The following is an 18,046-nucleotide window of genomic DNA, read 5'->3' on the forward strand; positions in this document are numbered from 1 at the left end:
GGACCTCTGCCGTGTCTAATAAGCTGTCTCTTTTCCTTTGTGTTCTTCTTCTCTGTGTCTCTACTTCCATGCGAGAGTCTCTTTTATCAGCACACCAAGGGGGCTGGGACTCAATGCTGAATCACTCTATTGACATGGTTGAATCAAAGCCCTAATCTTAACTTAATTTAAATCAGACATCTCAGCTGAATCTAATGCAATCAATAGGCTATCATCCCCAGAGAAACAGACCAGTTTATAAATATAATCAATATATCTTTTTGGAATTCATAAATAATATCAAACTGCCACAGTGTGTGTGTGTTTTTTTTTAATTTAACTATACTTCATTCAACTGCATCTTATTTAGACAGCTTGCACATTTTGCATCCCGTTAAATCTCTCTCTACAAAAGGAGGTGGAATAAATAGAAGAAAATTATACAACAATATCCAGTCATCAGACAGCTGTCTAATATTTCGATATACATATTTTATAAATAGTCAACTCATATGTGATGTCAATATAATTTATGGTTAGATTTATAAACCTGAAAGTCCGGTAACATTATAACACTCAACTTTAGTGTTGTCATGGTACACTGAAAAGTAATTCTGATGTATTATCGAAATGATTTTATCTATGCTTCCTAGAAAGTGATGAACTTCATGATTTTTAGACATTGTGATAAATTGTATCCGTGTTTTAATAGGAGCCTCTTAAAGGCCAAAAAAGGCTCTAAGATGCAAAAGAACATGTCTGTGGTGATGACACTTCAGGCATGGGGACAGAAAGTTGGGGAGAAGCTGTTTTGGGGTAGGAAAGTTTTCCTTTAGCCCTCAGGATGACGGCACTGTCAGGGTCAACCCCTGGACAGGGAGTCAGGCCACCCAGCTGTGGGCTCTCTCTGCAGAAAGTGGCTTAATTCCCCGGTGACTTGGTTTCCTCCTGTGCAAAACGGCAGGTCCATCCCTGAGACCTCCCCAGCTTCAGGAGTCTCGGGAGCCCCTTTGTTGGATACAGGATGAGCAGGCAAAGCCACACAGACCTCTCACGGCCCAGGTCCGTGGTGTGACATGCCCCCTCCTCCCTCTGCTTTCTCCAAAGACGAGTACCTCCGTGTCCTCAACGTGGGCGTGGCCGAGGTGAAGAAGTCCTTCCTGGGGCCCTTGGCGCCGTCCTGCAGGATGGTGCAGATGATGCGGCAGTTCCTGTACCGCGTCCTGCCCGAGGACTCCTACAAGGTCACCACGGGGAAGCTGCACGTGGCCCTGACCCGGTTCACCGACGGAGAGAGCGTCGTGGTTTCCGAGTTCACGTCCAAGGAAGAGCTCATCGAGGCAAGGGGCCCGGGCCGGGGCAGCGGAGCCGGAGCGGGGAGGGCCAGGCTGGAGGCCGGTCCTGGGGTGGACCCCTGGGGCAAACCTCCTGTCTGCCTCACCTCTTCCCTCCTATCTCCTGGCTCCCTAGCCCTTCCCTCACCCTCCTGGCACCTCTCCAAGCCAGGCACAGTGGTGGACGAAAGGGACCCAGAAAACTCCAAGACGAGGCAGCCTTGGTCCGTGGCCTGCAGGCTGCACCACCCCACTCCTCGGGGCCCCTCCCTTTGCTGCTGTCCTGTCCTCGGGGCTCGTCCTGGAGCTTCTCTCGGGCCCACCTGTGACCAGCAGCGGCCCTAGCTCTTGAAGGAGGCCTTAAAGGGCCTCCCAGCCTGGGTTACAGTATGTCCCTCCGAATTACTCCCAGTTTTGGGGGAACAGGGAGAGGGACCCTCCAGCTCCCTGTCCTGCCCCTTCTTCCCAGTGGCCCTTGATGAATGGACTGAATTATCACTAAATGGGTTATAACTTAGAAAGGTGTACCCTAACCCTAACAGTGCACCGTACTAAGCTCATTAATGTAAGTTTCATTAATGAATTTTTATGACTGGAGAGAACCCTGGATATGCCCAATTTTGTTTCAAGACCAAGTGGTTAAGCTGCGTGGCCTCCACCCTGTATTTCCAAACCCTTAAGCCCCTTGCCACGCCATCCTCGCCCTGGCCTGGCCGCCACGCCCTGGAGCAGGGGTGGGTGGGGTGGGGATAGGCAGGGGCCCTCCACCACCCACCTCACGTACCCCGGGCTTGGTTGGCTGTTTTGTTTTAGCATCTAGCTTTGTTTGGGGGGTGTTTTTCCCAACTAGAGTACCTGAGCCAGGCCTTGGGGGTGCACGGGGAAAGATAATTAAAGGGGCAGACTCACCCTCAGGGGAAGCTGGCAGATGCAGGCAGGCAGGTCCACCTCCCACTCAGCCAGCCCAGTTCCAGAGGCGCCAGTGAAGGGAGCTGACGGGAGCCTGAAGTGAGGAGTGGGCGACCGGCGGCCAATGCAAGTCAGCCTCCATCACTGTTTCATTTTATTGTAATCCAAGTAGATCTGGGCCCTTTAGATTAAGCCACAGAATTTGGATTTGAGGCACAGAGTTGTAAGCAGTGATGTCGAAGTGATGATACCACAAACTCTCTCCTGCCACCAATCCTTCATGAAAGGGACACTGTGTATATATATATATATATATATATATATTTGGGACACCGTATTTAATAGTAAATAAATTATGCACACACCATTGTATTAGATTAAGTTCATTTTCCATGACAGAAAACTCCGACTCGGTGGTTTATCTGAGCTCGACAGTGGCCTCAGTAAGCCATCTGGAGGAGCGCATCCAGGGCTGGCACGCACGGAGGGTGGAGACCCAGGCCTCCTCTGTTGCTCCACCGAGTGTGGCCTTCAAGTGACCTTCACCCCATGACCCACCATGGTGGCATCCGTGTTCCATGCAAGAGGAAAGAAGGAATGACGAGGAAGAGCACATGCCACCCCCACTTACATTCCACTGTCTGGGCGACATGTAGCTGCAAGGGAGGCAGGGAAAAATAGCCTTCATTTTGGGGAGCCTTGAATCCAGCTAGATAGCAGAAATTCTACAATAGTGGAAGAAGGGGGGCAGCCAATATTGGGGGCCAACTACTGGTCTCTGCCCCAACGATGAAAAGGCTCAGGTCCAGGAGTTACTTTCTACTTCCCGCAGAGTGAATGGGTACTACCCCCTTTGACTTTCTTTGATCACCATGACTCTGAACTGTGTCCACGAGCCTCTCTTAGCCTCTACAGGCAGGTAGCCCTATACCGGGTAATATCCCCGTGCGGCATATAACCCAGCAGGAGGTTAACAGAGGGTCTGCGCACACCGGGACAGGTGCCTTGTGCCCCAGGGCTCCTGCAAGGCTTTGAGAGGAAGTCCAAGGGAGCATGTCCAATACGGATGCAGAGGACAGTGACCAGCAGGGGCCGGGCTTCCTGGAGGAAAAGGCAGCAGAGCCTGCCCCAGAAGGATGGGGAGCGGGTGCAAAGGGAAAGGGCTTTTCAGGTGAGAGGCAGCAAGAGTGGACGAACACAACACCAGGTGTGGTGGGAGAACAACGTAAACCACTCAGGGTGATGAGAGCCCAGGATGGCGGGAGACAGAAATGGGTGAGGGTGAGGGAGGGAGGCGCTTGCTTCAGGAGCAAAATGTAAGGGGGCATATTTTATAAAATTAAAATTAATGCAAAAAACATGAGCAAAATAAAAACCTTTTAAATAAAGACAGGATCCAGTCCTCCCCTTGCGTGACCCTGCCTTACCTGCTTTTACCTAATCCCAGGGCCTTGGGTGCTCAGCTAAGTCTGAGCCTAATTCTCTGGGCAAGCTAAGAAAATCTGCAGGAGCTGAACAGGAAATGTTCTTCGAACTCCATCATGACCACGCACTTGACTTAAATCCTGCATTAGCACGCTGCCTCCTTCAAGTCCAACCCCCCGTGTTCCAGTTGCTTCTCTCTCGCTGTTGGACTTTGCTGTCCACAGCCCTTTCCCACTCCCACCCATGCCAACCCTATCAAGCCACATGTAGTCCAGGCTCCTGTGCCTCTGCCCGGGATGTCCCACCCTCCTTCCCAGCCCACTCCACCCACTTGGTGAAGCTCATCACTCCTGCTCAGGAACCGCCCTTCCGCACCTGCCCTGCACCACGCTCCATCACAGCACCTGTCACCCTCCCACCCCGCTCCTGCCCCTTTCTTGTTTGCTCACCCTCTGAGCATTCCCAAGGCGGGCATCTCATCCTCCTCTGATTCCAGGGCCTTTCCCAGACAGACACACGCTAGTGGGTGTTGAATTTTGGTGCCAGAAGGGGCCCTGGTGATCCCTGAGGACAGCGTTACAATAGAGATGTCAGGCCCAGACTGACCAAGTAGGTAGTTAACAAGGATGCAGCTAGTTAGGGCCTGGTCAGGAATTGAACTTGGGGCTCCAAGTTGCTGGGCGGGGCCTCCGCCTGGGGCTTAGAGAGAGCCCGGCAGGCAGAGGCCCAGCGGCCTGCAGGCGAGGCCCCTGTGCACCCCCACTTCTCCCGCACGTCAGCCCTGTTCTCTCGCGCAGGCCCTGTACTGCAGCTGCTTTGTCCCTGTCTACTGCGGCCTCATCCCCCCGACTTACCGCGGCGTGGTGAGTACTCCGGCGTGGTGAGCGGAGCTGGCACCCAGGGGACCCTCGGGGACCCTCCACCCACTGGGGAGAGCAGAGGGGTGGCCTCCGAAAGCAGTGGGAGGATCGAGAGTCAGAAAATTCCTTGTTTTTCTCCTGACACTTTCCAAAGTGGACAGATTTAGAGGAACTTCCCTGGCTAGCTCGAGCTTCTCCCTGGACCCACCAGCACGTGGACTCTTGTCCAGGCAAGGAGAGACACGCAGCCCCTCCCACTTGATTTCTGTTTTTCCTCTCCATCCCGGCGGAATTTGCTTTTGGCTCAAGGAAAGTCCTCCTAGAAGCCCAAGTTGACAGTGGTGATTTAAGACACCAGGGCAGGTCCCGAGGATGGCGGGGCGGGTAGCCCCCCACGCCCACCCCTGGTCCTCAGACAAGCCCACAGTCCCCGGCCCTCTCCTCCGCTGTTCCCAAGTCCACGTCGCCCCTGCCTCCCTCCGGCTGTTTTGGGGAAGGGTGAACCATAGCTTCCCACTCTTCTCAGCTGCTGCTTTACTTTTAATTTTTTTAAAGAAACTTTAGATTACACAAACGTTATATAAAAAATATAGGGATTCCCATATGCCCCACCCCTCCCCCTCCCTCGCTCCCCCCATTAACATCTTTCATTAGACTGCTACATTTGTTACAATTGATGAACATACACTGGAGCATTGCCACTAAGCGTGGATTAAGTTCACATTATACTTTACACTCTGTGCCACGCAGTTTTGTAATTTATGAATAAATATTTCTGGGACTGTATCCATCATTGCAACATCATGCAAGATAATTCCAGTGTCCTGAAAATGCCCCTGAAAATTACACCTGTTTTTCCCTCTCCCTCCCCTCAGCTGCTTCTACAGGGTGCCTGGCCGTAGCAGAATACTATGTCTTTTCAAAAGGCTTGGCAGAGTTTGGTGGCTCTTTCCCTGAAGATTGCTTGATGTACTTAAGCTACTGACGCCCGAGTGAAATGCAGCTTGGCAGCCCCATGGGTTTCCCGGAGCTGGTTCCGCCTTTCTACCCGCCTCCCACGCACATCCCTTGGCCCCCAAATAACAGTCACCCTCCACTCTGTTGTAGACAGTTTTACAGTGTCTAAATTTATTTATTCTTCAACAGTAATGACCTAAAATTTAAACTTAATAAAAGCCACCTGGAATTCACCTCCTAAAAAATCAGCTGCTCTCCTTTCTCCAGGCTTCCTTTGACTCCCCGTTTGGCTTGCACCCCGTTTCTCCTAAGTGTCCCCAGGGGCCCCTGCCTCTGTCGCCCTCCTCACACACAGACACCCAGCAAGAGCTCTCATCATCATCCAATTTCCGAAACTCTTTCACTTCCTACCTGTTTGATCCCCACATCTCTTTCTTTTTGGACCAGCCTGGAATTAGATTCTCCAGGCAGGATTTATTTATTGAGCCGGTGAAGTCTGGGCTCCAGAGGCTTGCCATGTTTCCCCAGATTTGACAGAGAGTTTGGAATGGTGAACACGGAGCCTGGAACGTAGGGGCCCGGGACACTGAATGATGGGTCAGAAGGGTCCTTCAGGGTCATCTGGGCCAGTCGTTCCAAGCTTGACTGTGCACATGAACCACTCGGGTCCCACTGAAATGCAAATCTGATCCAGGTCTGGGGCGGGGCCCAAGCATCTCCACTTCTCCTGGGCTTCAGGTGCTGTGGAGGGTGCTGCTGGACTCCCTTGAGGAGAGAAGTTTCGGCCCCTAGCCCCGGCTCACCTGATGTAAAGAATGGGGCTGGAGATTAGGGTCCGAGCAGCCACGTCTTTCTCAGGCACCCAGAGAGAGTCTGGGAGCTTGTCGTCCTTCGTTCCTAGGGGAGGACACAGAAGCCCCGAGAGCACCAGGGCCCGGAGGGAGGACACAGTGGCCAGTGGCGAGGCTGTGGTCAGGGGTGCTCCAAGAGCATCAAAGGCCCCCAGCAGGGAGGGACTTGGGACTAGAGTGGACCCGCGGCAGCGTGGGGCGGGGAGCGGTTCAGAGCCTGCTGGACCACCATGCCTTTGCCATTTCAGCCAACCATGGGGAGGGGTGCCAGGAGGTGGCCTGGGGGACTGGGACAGAGGGGCGTGCTCTCTTGCCTTATCCAGGTTATTGGTTCCCCCTGCCCCCCCGAGCCCCTGGGACCCCGATCTCAGCACTGTTGAGATGACTGAGGGGAGGCAGTGAGGGAAGGAGCACTGGGCTGGGAGTCCAGAGGCCTGGGTGTAGGTCCACAGTCCACCGGAGACCAACCAAGCGACCTTGGGCCACCACTCACCCACCCACACCTCGGTCCGAAGGCTTGTCCTGAAGGGCCTTCTGGCCTCGTGTCCCTTGGACCCCTCTTCCTTGACGTGCTCCTGAGTGGGGCTGAGGACTCTTGACGCCACGTGAGCGCTTCTCACTCAGTCCCCCTCCCCAGCGGTACATCGACGGGGCCTTCACGGGCATGCAGCCCTGCTCCTTCTGGACAGACGCCATCACCATCTCCACCTTCAGCGGGCAGCAAGACATCTGCCCCCGGGACTGCCCCGCCATCTTCCACGACTTCCGCATGTTCAACTTCTCCTTCCAGTTCTCCCTGGAGAACATCGCCAGGATGACGTACGCACTGTTCCCCCCGGACCTGCTGGTGAGCGGCAGGAGGGGCCGGCCAGCCTGGGTGGGGGTATGGGGGTGGGGCGGGCAGAGCCAGTGGGGCACACTCAAGTTGCTCTCAAGTGATCCCTGAACTTCTTCCTCGACCTGTGTCCTAGCCGTGCCACTAACTAGCTATGTGACCTTGAGAAAGTCCCCTCAGCTCCCCCAGCCTCAATTTCTCCTCTCATAAATGAGATAATGACAGACTCCCTGATAGGAACATTAACTGAATGGAGCTTCCGCTGGGGTCAGCAAACAATGGTGAAAGAAAGAGAAAGAAAGAGGAGTGAAGGAGGGAGGGGGGACAGAGAGAGAAAGAAAAGGAAGAAGGGGGGGAAGGTGGGAGGGCAGGCAACAGAGACTATAGGTGGCCTGAAAGTCTGAAATCTTTACTTTCTGGTCTTCACAGAAAAGGCTTAGGGGGCAATGGCTGATGTAATCCTCCAGCATCTTCTGTGCTAGATACCATCATCATCCCCATTATACAGATGAAGAAATTGAGGCTGTGAGAAGTCACACCCACACAGCCACACAACCAATCCGTGACCATGGTATATTGGAACCCATACTCCAAATTCTGCTCTCCATTTGGCCCAAACGTGCCTTCTCCGGCTCTACGATAAATTGCTCACCTTCCCCAGGGGAGCCCGGTGAGCAGCGGGGAAAGGTGTGCCACCTGAGCGCATCGCTATAAACACGCGGTCAGCAAGGCTCGGTTAGCCGAACGCGCCGGGCCGGGCCTCTAGGTTCTTGGCTGATGGTGCAGTAAAGAATTTAAGGACACGCCATAGGGTAGGCAAGGGAGTAAAGATTTACTAAGAAACAAAAAGACAGTCTACACCTAGAGACAGAGTGAGTCACAGAAACGGGGCCCAGGTCAGGGCTTTTCAAAGCCTTCCCCCTCCCCTTTCCTAACGTTAGGGCGGGGCCCCAGCTGTTGGCTGTTCTGATTGGTTGCCCCACCTGTCAGCTCTCAGGGGACCAATGGGGCGGCCTGTTGTTTGGAGGTATCCGGGGCTTCCCTTTGACCCCGGAAGGAGTTCCTGATGGGCCCTAGTAGCCGGGCTCCTGCAGGGTCTTTCCGGCTTTGCTCTTCAGTAGCAGCCTTCCCCTTAGGAGGTGTCCGGGTAGGGTCTCATGGCCAGGGCTTAGTCACCTTTCCTTTCCCTTTCCCTATATTAACTTGCCTCAGCTCCCCAGTTCTTTTTTTTTTAAACCAAAAAAGAAAATTATTTAATAATTTAATAAAATTTATAAACCACAATAAATATATAACAATTATAGACAGTCATGTAAAAAACTGAATATTACCCAGTCATCAAATAAATGTTAGAAATTCTAGGAAAAATTAACAAATGCACAATAGGAGACAGAACATTGAACATCTTTCTCTTGGTCTTTAACTTACAGGCAAAATATAAAAACGAATGTAGAAATTCTAGACAACACCTAAACAGTACTAAGACAATTATTATTTAAACTTACTAAAATGTAGCATTTTAAACTCTTACAGTGGAGAATAAACATTTGGGGGAATTATCATGTGGGCCTCTAGTACAGACTCCAAGCTTCAAATGTGTCTAACGTTTTGACAGGGACAAGTGGAGTGTTTCACTAGAGGAGCAGATTTTTATATATTAGGCTCAAAAGTCATTATAATTACTCTGGTGCTAGGAAGAAGGGCGCTAAGTTCTGGGAACATCTACAAGAGTCCTCAGTTCGTTTTATCATATAGAGAGGGATAAGGCCCTGGAGTGGTAACTTTTGGAAACCCATCAAATAAAGCTCAAGGTCATGAAAGTCGCTGTTGTGGGGGAGCACCACGGCCCTCTCCCTCACTGCGGCCTTGGTGTTTTCCTCCCTCCCGCCAACCCCCAGCTCCTGCACGATTACTACTACCGGGGATATGAGGATGCAGTGATGTACTTGAGGCGGCTGAGTAAGTGCCCTGGGGGCCCAGGGAAAGGGAGGGTTGGAGGGCGGGGGAAAGACAGAGAGTGGAAGGGCTGTGTGGAGGAGGCGTCCCCTAAATTTGTGAACTGGAGAATTGCCCTTCACCTAGGAGAGCTGGAAATGGGTGCAGGGATCTCTCAGCCTGCCTTGTCCAAGACAGGCCACGAGGGCTGGAAATTAGGATCTCCGTGGAAAGAGGGCTTTGGGGTTAACTGATGAGTCTAGGGCATTTGTGCAAATATTGTGATGAATTTTAAAACTACGTTTAGGAAATCTGCAGCTCAGATCTGTCTGAAGAATTACCATGTCATACCATTCCATTGTCTTCCATAAAGCCACACTGTTAATGCAAAACTAGATGTGATTACTTTATATTTGTGTAAAACTTTGAGTGGCACATCAGTCAACAAATCAGAGAGAAGAGCCCTTGCCCGGTGTTTGGTTTGGAAAATGGGGTGCCCACAGCTGCATGACCTTTGGGGTAAAGGAATGACTCCAGGGAAATGGATTATACACTCTAGTGCAAGGGCTCTTAACCAGGGGTCCAGGGATCCCCAGGGGGACCATGGAAAGATTCCAGGGGCTCTGTGAGCTTGAATTGAAAAAAATCAACTTATTATCTTTATTTTCTCTGATCTCTAACTGAAATCTACCATTTCCTTCACTTATGAATATAGGCAATAAATTACAGTAGTATTAATTTCATATCAAATTACGATTGCTATATCTCGAAAAATCACTTACATTCATCCACACTTCAAACTTACAGTAGTTGTTAGACCTGATGCTAGTTGAGTGTCATAAAACTATCTGCTGCTACATTCTGAGAAGGGGTCCATGGTTTTCACCTGACTAGCAAAGGGGTTCGTGGAACAAAAAAGCTTAAAGAACCCCTGCTCTAATACCACAAAGTCTGTGGCAAAAATCTCTGTTACAAGAAAAAAAAAGGCATTTGCATTTTTAGAATTACTTCATTGGAACATACTCCCAGATAAAGGAATTACTAACTCAAAGGGTATTTGCCTAATGTTATGTTATAAGCCTTTTTCCATGCTGCCACAAGGTCTTTGTGTCATTTTTGACAGTTGCATAATATTCCGTCATGGAGATTTACAGAAACCTTTGCTTGATTGTTCCTTTGAGTTTCCAAATGTTCACTATTATAGCTAATGTTGGGGTGAAATTTTTGTGCATGTAAGTTAAAAAAAACTTTAGATGTGAAATAAAAGGGTTGAATGAGAGTCCCCCTCCTCCCCCCCACCACCCCGCCAGGATATGCTCACCTTTTTCCCTCCCTTCAAAATGACTTCCTGCTTTCTCAAGCTCCCCTTGTCCTATCTCTTTACTTTACCCTGGGTCCTTTCTCCCACAGATGGGAGCAGGATAAGATAGGGAGAACATGGGCTCTGGAGTCAAGTAGTCCTGGGCTGGGGTCTCCACCCCTCCAAGCTCTGTGACCTCTAGAAAATTGCTTGCCCTCTCTGAATTTTGTTTTCCTAATCTGTAAAATGGGTTTGGATCCCAGGTCCTGACACCTACTAACTGAGAACTTGGGCAAATGATCCTGCGGTCTTGGTTTCCTCCTCTATAAAAGGAGGTTTATAGTGGAACCCACCTCAGTTTTATGTGAGGATTGATGGAGCGAGTCCACGTACAGCTTAGCCCATGCTCTAATAAATGGCAGCTGTTCTTGAGACCGTGGAAGACCCGCGGCCCAGCCGAGATCAGTCAGGCTCCTGCACCTCTCAGAAGAGAGACTCCTAACCCTGATTTGTTCTGACAACTCCCCCACCCTCAACATTTGCACAGGGGACAGCTGTGACAATTGAGCCCCAAGTGCCCAACAGGTGGCTGCCCTGAGGGCTGTCAGTGGGGTGCCTGTGAGGCCTTGGAAGTAGGCGGGACGGCCGAGGGCCTGGTCCTCTCTGCTGCAGCTGGTGGTCTCCACTCTTCCTTAGTGGTGGGATGTGCTGGACTAGGGGTTTGGAGGTCCCCAATTTGGGACTTGATTCTTAGTGCCCCGGAGGCCCCCTCCTCTCAGCCCCTGGCTCCGTCACACTTGCCTCGCCTCTCCCTGGATCTTCTTTGCCTTTTTCTTCCTCTTAGGCAAGCAGCAGGGAAAGTTAAAGCGGGTTGTTCAGCACCTCTGGTCCCCCCGATTTTGCAAATGCCCCTTCTCCCTGCCCTCTCGCCTGTGCTCCACCTTCCCGCCCTCCGCAGGGCGGGCCCATCCTGCCAGATGAGTGGCAGTCTTAACCCAACAGTGAAAGGCTCGTGATGGTGTTTCAGGCATCCACCAAACAATGAGGATGGCGGGTTTTGCGCTGGCCCTGGGATCCCTCCTAGGAGGATCAGACGCAATTCCTAAGGAAGAGACTGTCTCGTGCTGGCTGCTCGCTCTGCTTCCTCTTTCAATTCGCCAGTGCCTGCACTGCTTTCCCGGTGCGGGACTCACCTCCTGGGCTTGGTGGGGCTGGATTTTTCTCCCAGCACCAGAAGTGAGCAGGAGCTATTGACACATCCCAAGAAATTGCAGTTGGTGCCCAGAGACACACCCCTTTTTCCCCCCTCCCATTTTGCTTCTTGTTTGTTTTTGTTTTCTCAGGAGGCACTGGGAACCCAACTCGCGACCTCCCGTGTGGGAGGCGGGTGCTCAGCACTTGAGTCACATCCACTCCCCAGAGACACACTGTTAATCCCCACGTCCCCTCTGGGAATGACGAAGGGGAGCGTGCCTGGCCGGGCAGCCTCTGGCTGGGATCAGTGCCCACAGGGAGCCACGCCCCTCCGGTGTCGCCCTCCACTGTTTACTCACAGCCTCCTCCTTGTCCCCTTCCTAAACGACTCACATCCACGTCGTTACTCCTGCAGCCGGGCCAGCCGACTTCTGCACCCTTGGCCTCCACGGGCAGCAGCCTTCTGCCAAAGGGAGGGCACTGCAGCCTGGCGGGCTCGCAAGGCCACATTCCCCACGCGGCCGGGTGGCGTGCAGTCAGGTTAATTGGGGCGTTGAGTGAGGTCACAGCTCAGGGGATGCCGCGTCTTAACTTACCATCAAGCTCCAGGCATCTGGGCCAGAGCCTCCTTTTCTTCCCTATTCCTTCTTCTCTTTCTTCCTTCCCTCCCTCCCTTCCCTGTTCTTACAATTGGATACGTTTTGTCAAATCAAGATAATGAAGAAGCAAACAATCCATCACTCCCCAAAGATTCCCGTGCCCCTTCGTGGTTCCGCCCTCCCCTCCCCGCCATCCCCATCCCCAAGCAACCGCTCATCTGCTTTCTCTAGATAATTTGTGTTTTCTAGAGTTTTGGGTAAATGGAATCTTCCAGTTTGAACTCTTTTTTTGGTCTGGATTCTTTCCCTCGGGATATTAATGTTGAGATTCACCCATGTCGTTCCGTGTATTGACAGTCGATTCCTTTTAGCTGCTGAATGAATGGCATTCTAATCATGAGCGTGCATGATGGATGAGTGGACTTCTCTTCTGACTGTGGACAGCACCTCCAGCTCTTCTCAGGGATACGGGCTCAATCTATACAAAAGGAATAAAACTTACAAATCCACAAATCAAAAGGTACAGCATCTATTTTATACTTTGGGGTTTAATCCAATACTATGTTATTTGTTAGATTATAACCCAAAGTATAAAGTAAATATCTCTGAGTTCATTCTGATATAAATATATTTTTAAATAAACCACCCATGCAGAAGAACTCCAAATAATTTATGTAGACACTCTACCTTAATGAGAGATATTGGTCTGTACTTTTCTTTTCTTGTTATGTCTTTGTCTGGTTTTGACATCAGGGTAATGCTGGCCTCAGAATGAGTTGAGAAGCATTTCCTCCTTTTTCGTCTTCTGGAAGATTTATGTAGAATTGGTATCAATTCTTCTTCAAAGGTGTGATAGAATTTACCAATGAAGCCATCTGGACCTGCTGGTTTACTTTTTTGTTTATTGCTTTTTGTTTTTAGTGAAGGTTTTTAACTATAAAGCTTATTTCTTTAATAAATAAAGGGTGTTCCGATGATCTGTTTCTTCTTGAGTGAGCTTTGGTAGTTTGTGTCTTTCAAGGAATTTGTCCCTTTCATCTAATTTGTTGAATTCATTGACCTAAAGTTGTTTGTGAAATTCACTAATTATCCTTTTAATAGCTATAGAATCTTTTTTTTTTTAAGATTTATTTATTTATTTATTTAATTCCCCCCCTCCCCAGTTGTCTGTTCTCTGTGTCTATTTGCTGCGTCTTGTTTCTTTGTCCACTTCTGTTGTCGTCAGCGGCACGGGAAGTGTGGGCGGCACCATTCCTGGGCAGGCTGCACTTTTTTTCGCACTGGGCGGCTCTCCTTACGGGGCGCACTCCTTGCACGTGGGGCTCCCCTACACGGGGGACACCCCTGCGTGGGGCGGCACTCCTTGCGCGCATCAGCACTGCACATGGGCCAGCTCCACACGGGTCAAGGAGGCCCGGGGTTTGAACCGCGGACCTCCCATGTGGTAGACAGACGACCTAACCACTGGGCCAAGTCCGTTTCCCTCTATAGTATCTTTAGACATGTCACCTCTCTCAATCCTAATAGTAGTAATTTGTACCTTCTCTGTTTTTCCTCATTAGTCTGATTAGAAGTATATCAGTTTTGTTGATCACAAAGAAACAGACTTTGGTTTCATTGGCTTTTAAATATTTTTTCTATTTTTGATTTCTCCTCTAATCTTCATTCTTTCCTTTCTTTTTGGTTTCATTTCTTCTCTTTGTAGTTTCTTAAGGTAGAAGCTGAAGTGATTTGAGACCTTTCTTTTTTCTAATATAGGTGTTTCATGCTGTAAAATTTCCTGTGCATAGTGTCGTAGCAGTATTCCACAAATTTTGATATGTTGTGCCTTTATTTTTGTTAAATTCAAAGCACTTTCTAATTTCCTTTTTGAATTCTTCTTTGATCCCCAGGTTATTTAGAAGTATGTGATATCATATTCAAATATTTGAGGATTTTTCAGAGACCATTCATTATTGGTTTATAATTTAATTCTATTTAATTGGTCAGAGAGCATATTTTATATAACCTAGCCTTTTGCATTTATTGAGACTTGTATGGCCTAGAATATGGTCTACTTTGGTAAATGTTTATATTCACTTGAAAAGAATGTGTATTCTGCTCTTATTAGGTAGACTGTGAAATAAATACCAATCAGGTTGGTTGATAGTATAGTTCGAATAGTTTATAAGCTTGTTAATTTTATATTTACTTATTTTATTGATTATTGAAAGAGAGGTACTGAAACCTCTAACTCTAATTGTGGAGCTGTTTTTCCTTTTAGTTCTATCCATTTTCATTTCACGTATTTTGAAGTTCTGTTATTGAGTACATAAACACTTAGAATTATTATGCCCTCTTTATGAATTGATCTCTTTATCGTTATGAAATGTCTTTCTTTATATATAATAATATTCTCTGCTCTGAGATCTTTGTCTGATTAACATAGCCACTTCAGTTTTCTTTTGGTTAGCATTAGGATGGGATATCTTTTTGCATGCTTTTAATTTTTAACCTGGTTCTTTATATATAAAGTTTGTTTCTTTTACGTAGTTTATAGTTGGGTCATTTTTCAAAAAATCAACCTGACAATCTCTGCCTTTTAATTGGGTATAATTAGACTACTTATATTTAATGTGATTATTGATTTGCTTATGTGTAAGTCTATCTTGCTATTTTTTTCTATTTGTACCATCTGTTCTTGTTCTCTTTTCCCTCTTTTCATGCCCTCTTTTGGACTGAGCATATTTTATGATTCCATTTTCTGTCTTTTGTTGACTTACACTTATAACTCTTTGTTTTGTTATTTTTGTGGTTGCTTAAGGGTTTATATTATTCATCTTTAACTTACCAAAGTCTACCTTCAAGTGATAGTACACCTTTTTATATACTGGATAAGAATCTTTTAATTGTATGCTTCCATTTCTCCTCTCCAGGCCCTTATGTTATTATTGTCTTATATTTCCTTTTATATAAGCCCCATATGTTATAAACCCACACTACATTGTTACTGTTTTTGTCTAAAAAATCAATTATATTTTAGAGATGTAAATAATAGGGGGAAAAATCATATGTTTACTCATGTGGTTACTATTTCTAGTGCTCTTTATTCCTTTGTGTAGAGCCATAGTTTTTCCTACTATCATTTTCCTTCTGCCTAAAGGACTCCCTTTAACATTTCATGAAGTATTTCTCTACTGAGAGGAGATTTTCAGTTTTGTATGTCTGAAAAAGCATTTTATTCATCTTCCTTGTTGCAAGATATTTTTGCTGGACATAGAATTTTGGGTTGATGATTTTTTCAGTACTTTAAAGATTTTGCTCGTGTCTTCTTGCCTGCATTGTTTCTTTTTTTTTTTTTTTAAAGATTTATTTATTTATTTAAATTCCCCCCCTCCCCTGGTTGTCTGTTCTTGGTGTCTATTTGCTGTGTCTTGTTTCTTTGTCCGCTTCTGTTGTCGTCAGCGGCACGGGAAGTGTGGGCGGCGCCATTCCTGGGCAGGCTGCTCTTTCTTTTCACGCTGGGCGGCTTTCCTCACGGGCGCACTCCTTGCGCGTGGGGCTCCCCCACGCGGGGGTCACCCTTGCGTGGCACGGCACTCCTTGCGCGCATCAGCACTGCGCATGGGCCAGCTCCACACGGGTCAAGGAGGCCCGGGGTTTGAACCGCGGACCTCCCATATGGTAGACGGACGCCCTAACCACTGGGCCAAAGTCCGTTTCCCTGCATTGTTTCTGACAAGAAATCTTCTGTCATCTTTATCTTTGTTTCTCTGTAGGTACTGTGTATTTTTCCTCTGGTTGTTTTAACATTTTTCTTTTTATCACTGGTTTTGAGAAATTTGATTATGAAATGCTTTGGTGGAGTTGTGTTTCTCATGGTTGGAGTTTTTTAACTTCTTGGATCTAATTTTCATCCACAGTTTGAAAATTTTGTCCATTATTTCTTCAAATATTTTCTCTGCCTCCATTCTCCTCTCCTTTGGGAAATGAATTATATGAATATATGAGTTGTAATAGGCCAATTGATGTTGTCCCACAGCTCACTGATTCTCCACTAATTTCACTAATCTTTTCTTTTGCATTGTCTAATCTGTCATTAATCCTATCAAGTGTATTTAAAAAAAATATTAGACATTGTAGATTTCATCTCTAGAAGTTCAATTTGGGTCTTTGAACTTATGAAATACAGTTACATTACTTGTTTTCCTGTCCTTTTCTGCCAATTATAACATCTGTGTTAGTTCTGGGTCAGTTTTGATGGATTGATTTTTCTCCATATTGTAGGTTGTATTTTCTTGCTTTTTGCATGCTTGGGAATTTTTTTTTTTTTTTTGCATGCCAATCAATGTGAGTTTGAACTTGATATTTTTGTATTTCTATAAATATTCTTAAGATTTTTTTTTTGGATGCAGTTAAGTTACTTGGAAACAGTATGATCCTTTGTGTCTTGCTTTTAACATTCCTTAGGAAGGACCAATGTTCAATTTTTCTCAGGAAGAGCAGTGTTTAGTCTAAGGCTGATAATTTCCCATTAATAGGCAAGACCTTTCTGGGTACTCTCCCCAATGCTCTTCACAAATGATGAAGTTTTCCAGTCTGCTTGGTGGGAACAGGTTCTGTTTCCAGCAATATGTGCTTTTCGGACACTGTTCCCTGTAATCCTTTCAAATTCATTATTTTTCCTCTGTTTCTGATAGTTTCTTCACACACATGCACTGATGAATACTTGAATTGAAATTTTTGCAAATGAACAAATTCTCTGTCCGTCGCTCGTACCTCTGTCCTGTCTGGGTACTTTGTCCTATAAAATGTAGCTACTTTGAGCTTCTCAACTCAGGGAGCTTGCTAGGCTCCATCTGAGTTCTCCTTTCTGTGCCAAAGCCTGAAAATTCTCTCCAAGTAGTAAGCTGAGACACTTGTAAGACTCATCGCGTTTGTCTTCCATCTCTCAGACTTCACTGTCCTTCATTGCTGAATGTCCAATGCCTTGAAAACCTTTATTTTATGTATTTCCCCTGTTTTATTGGCTGTTTCAGGAGGGAAGGCAAATCCAGTCCCTATTACTTCATCTTGGCTGGAAGCACAAGTCCATCTAAAGTTACTGAGCAAGTGAGAAAAGTAATAGAGATGTAGATTAAAAAGAGTCATCTGAGAGCAAAGTACTGGCAGAGAGGGGGAAAAACATCTCTGGGATAACAGGATCTCAAAATAGTCTTTCTTTTTCCTTTCCTCACAATAATTACTAAGTAGTTTCCATCTTTTATAGAATGCTGATCTGCTGATTCTTTTTTAGCTACTTCCTCTTAAAGGAGATGAAAGCTTGGGTATATTTGGGAATAACAAGTAATTGAAGAGAAATGGCTTTGTGGAAGCAGTTGGTGATCTCAACCTGCAGAAGGCAACTTGCTTCCTTCTCTCTTCTTCTGGAGCCCAGAAGGCCACGCCTGGAGTGTCAGGTCTACCAAGGAATCCATCCAGTTGTTCCACGTGGCCAAGGTGGTTAGTGGAAGGCACCTGCTGCCAAGATCAGCCCTAAGAGCAGGCCCTTGAAGCTGCAGTGGGAGGACCGAGGCAAGCCTCAGGGGACGGCGAGGCACCGACTGCTGTGCCTCCTCGAGTCACCCCCGTGACTCTGGGTACATGTCTCACATAGTAAGCAAATGACCTCATGAGCGTTCTGCCCTCTCCTGTGACTTGCCCCTTCACAGTCTTCCTAGGACAACTTCTCTGCAGGGCAAGCCGAGAAGATGTTTCCCAAGGCCTTCCAAAATCTCATGGCCTTTGAGCCAGTCGTTTCCATCCATCCACAGTTTGGGCAAAGACTTGTATACCAAGAAGTTTATCACAGTGCTATTTATAACAGTGGGGAAATGAGAAAATGTGTTA

The 18,046-nt window shown here is 47.6% G+C and overlaps 1 protein-coding gene across 1 annotated transcript in view; it reads left to right on the forward strand.

Moving 5' to 3' along the window:
• PNPLA1 (patatin like phospholipase domain containing 1) overlaps positions 1-18,046 on the forward strand; it is a 56,208-nt gene that overhangs the window by 22,840 nt on the left and 15,322 nt on the right. The window contains exons 2-5 of the mRNA XM_058306644.2: positions 1,087-1,319; positions 4,445-4,510; positions 6,953-7,162; positions 9,049-9,109. Of these exons, the coding sequence (XP_058162627.1) occupies positions 1,087-1,319; positions 4,445-4,510; positions 6,953-7,162; positions 9,049-9,109 (570 nt within the window). The remainder of the gene's footprint in view (positions 1-1,086; positions 1,320-4,444; positions 4,511-6,952; positions 7,163-9,048; positions 9,110-18,046) is intronic.

This window comes from Dasypus novemcinctus, chromosome 11 (genome assembly GCF_030445035.2).
Source record: "Dasypus novemcinctus isolate mDasNov1 chromosome 11, mDasNov1.1.hap2, whole genome shotgun sequence".
Taxonomy (NCBI): Eukaryota; Metazoa; Chordata; class Mammalia; order Cingulata; family Dasypodidae; genus Dasypus; species Dasypus novemcinctus.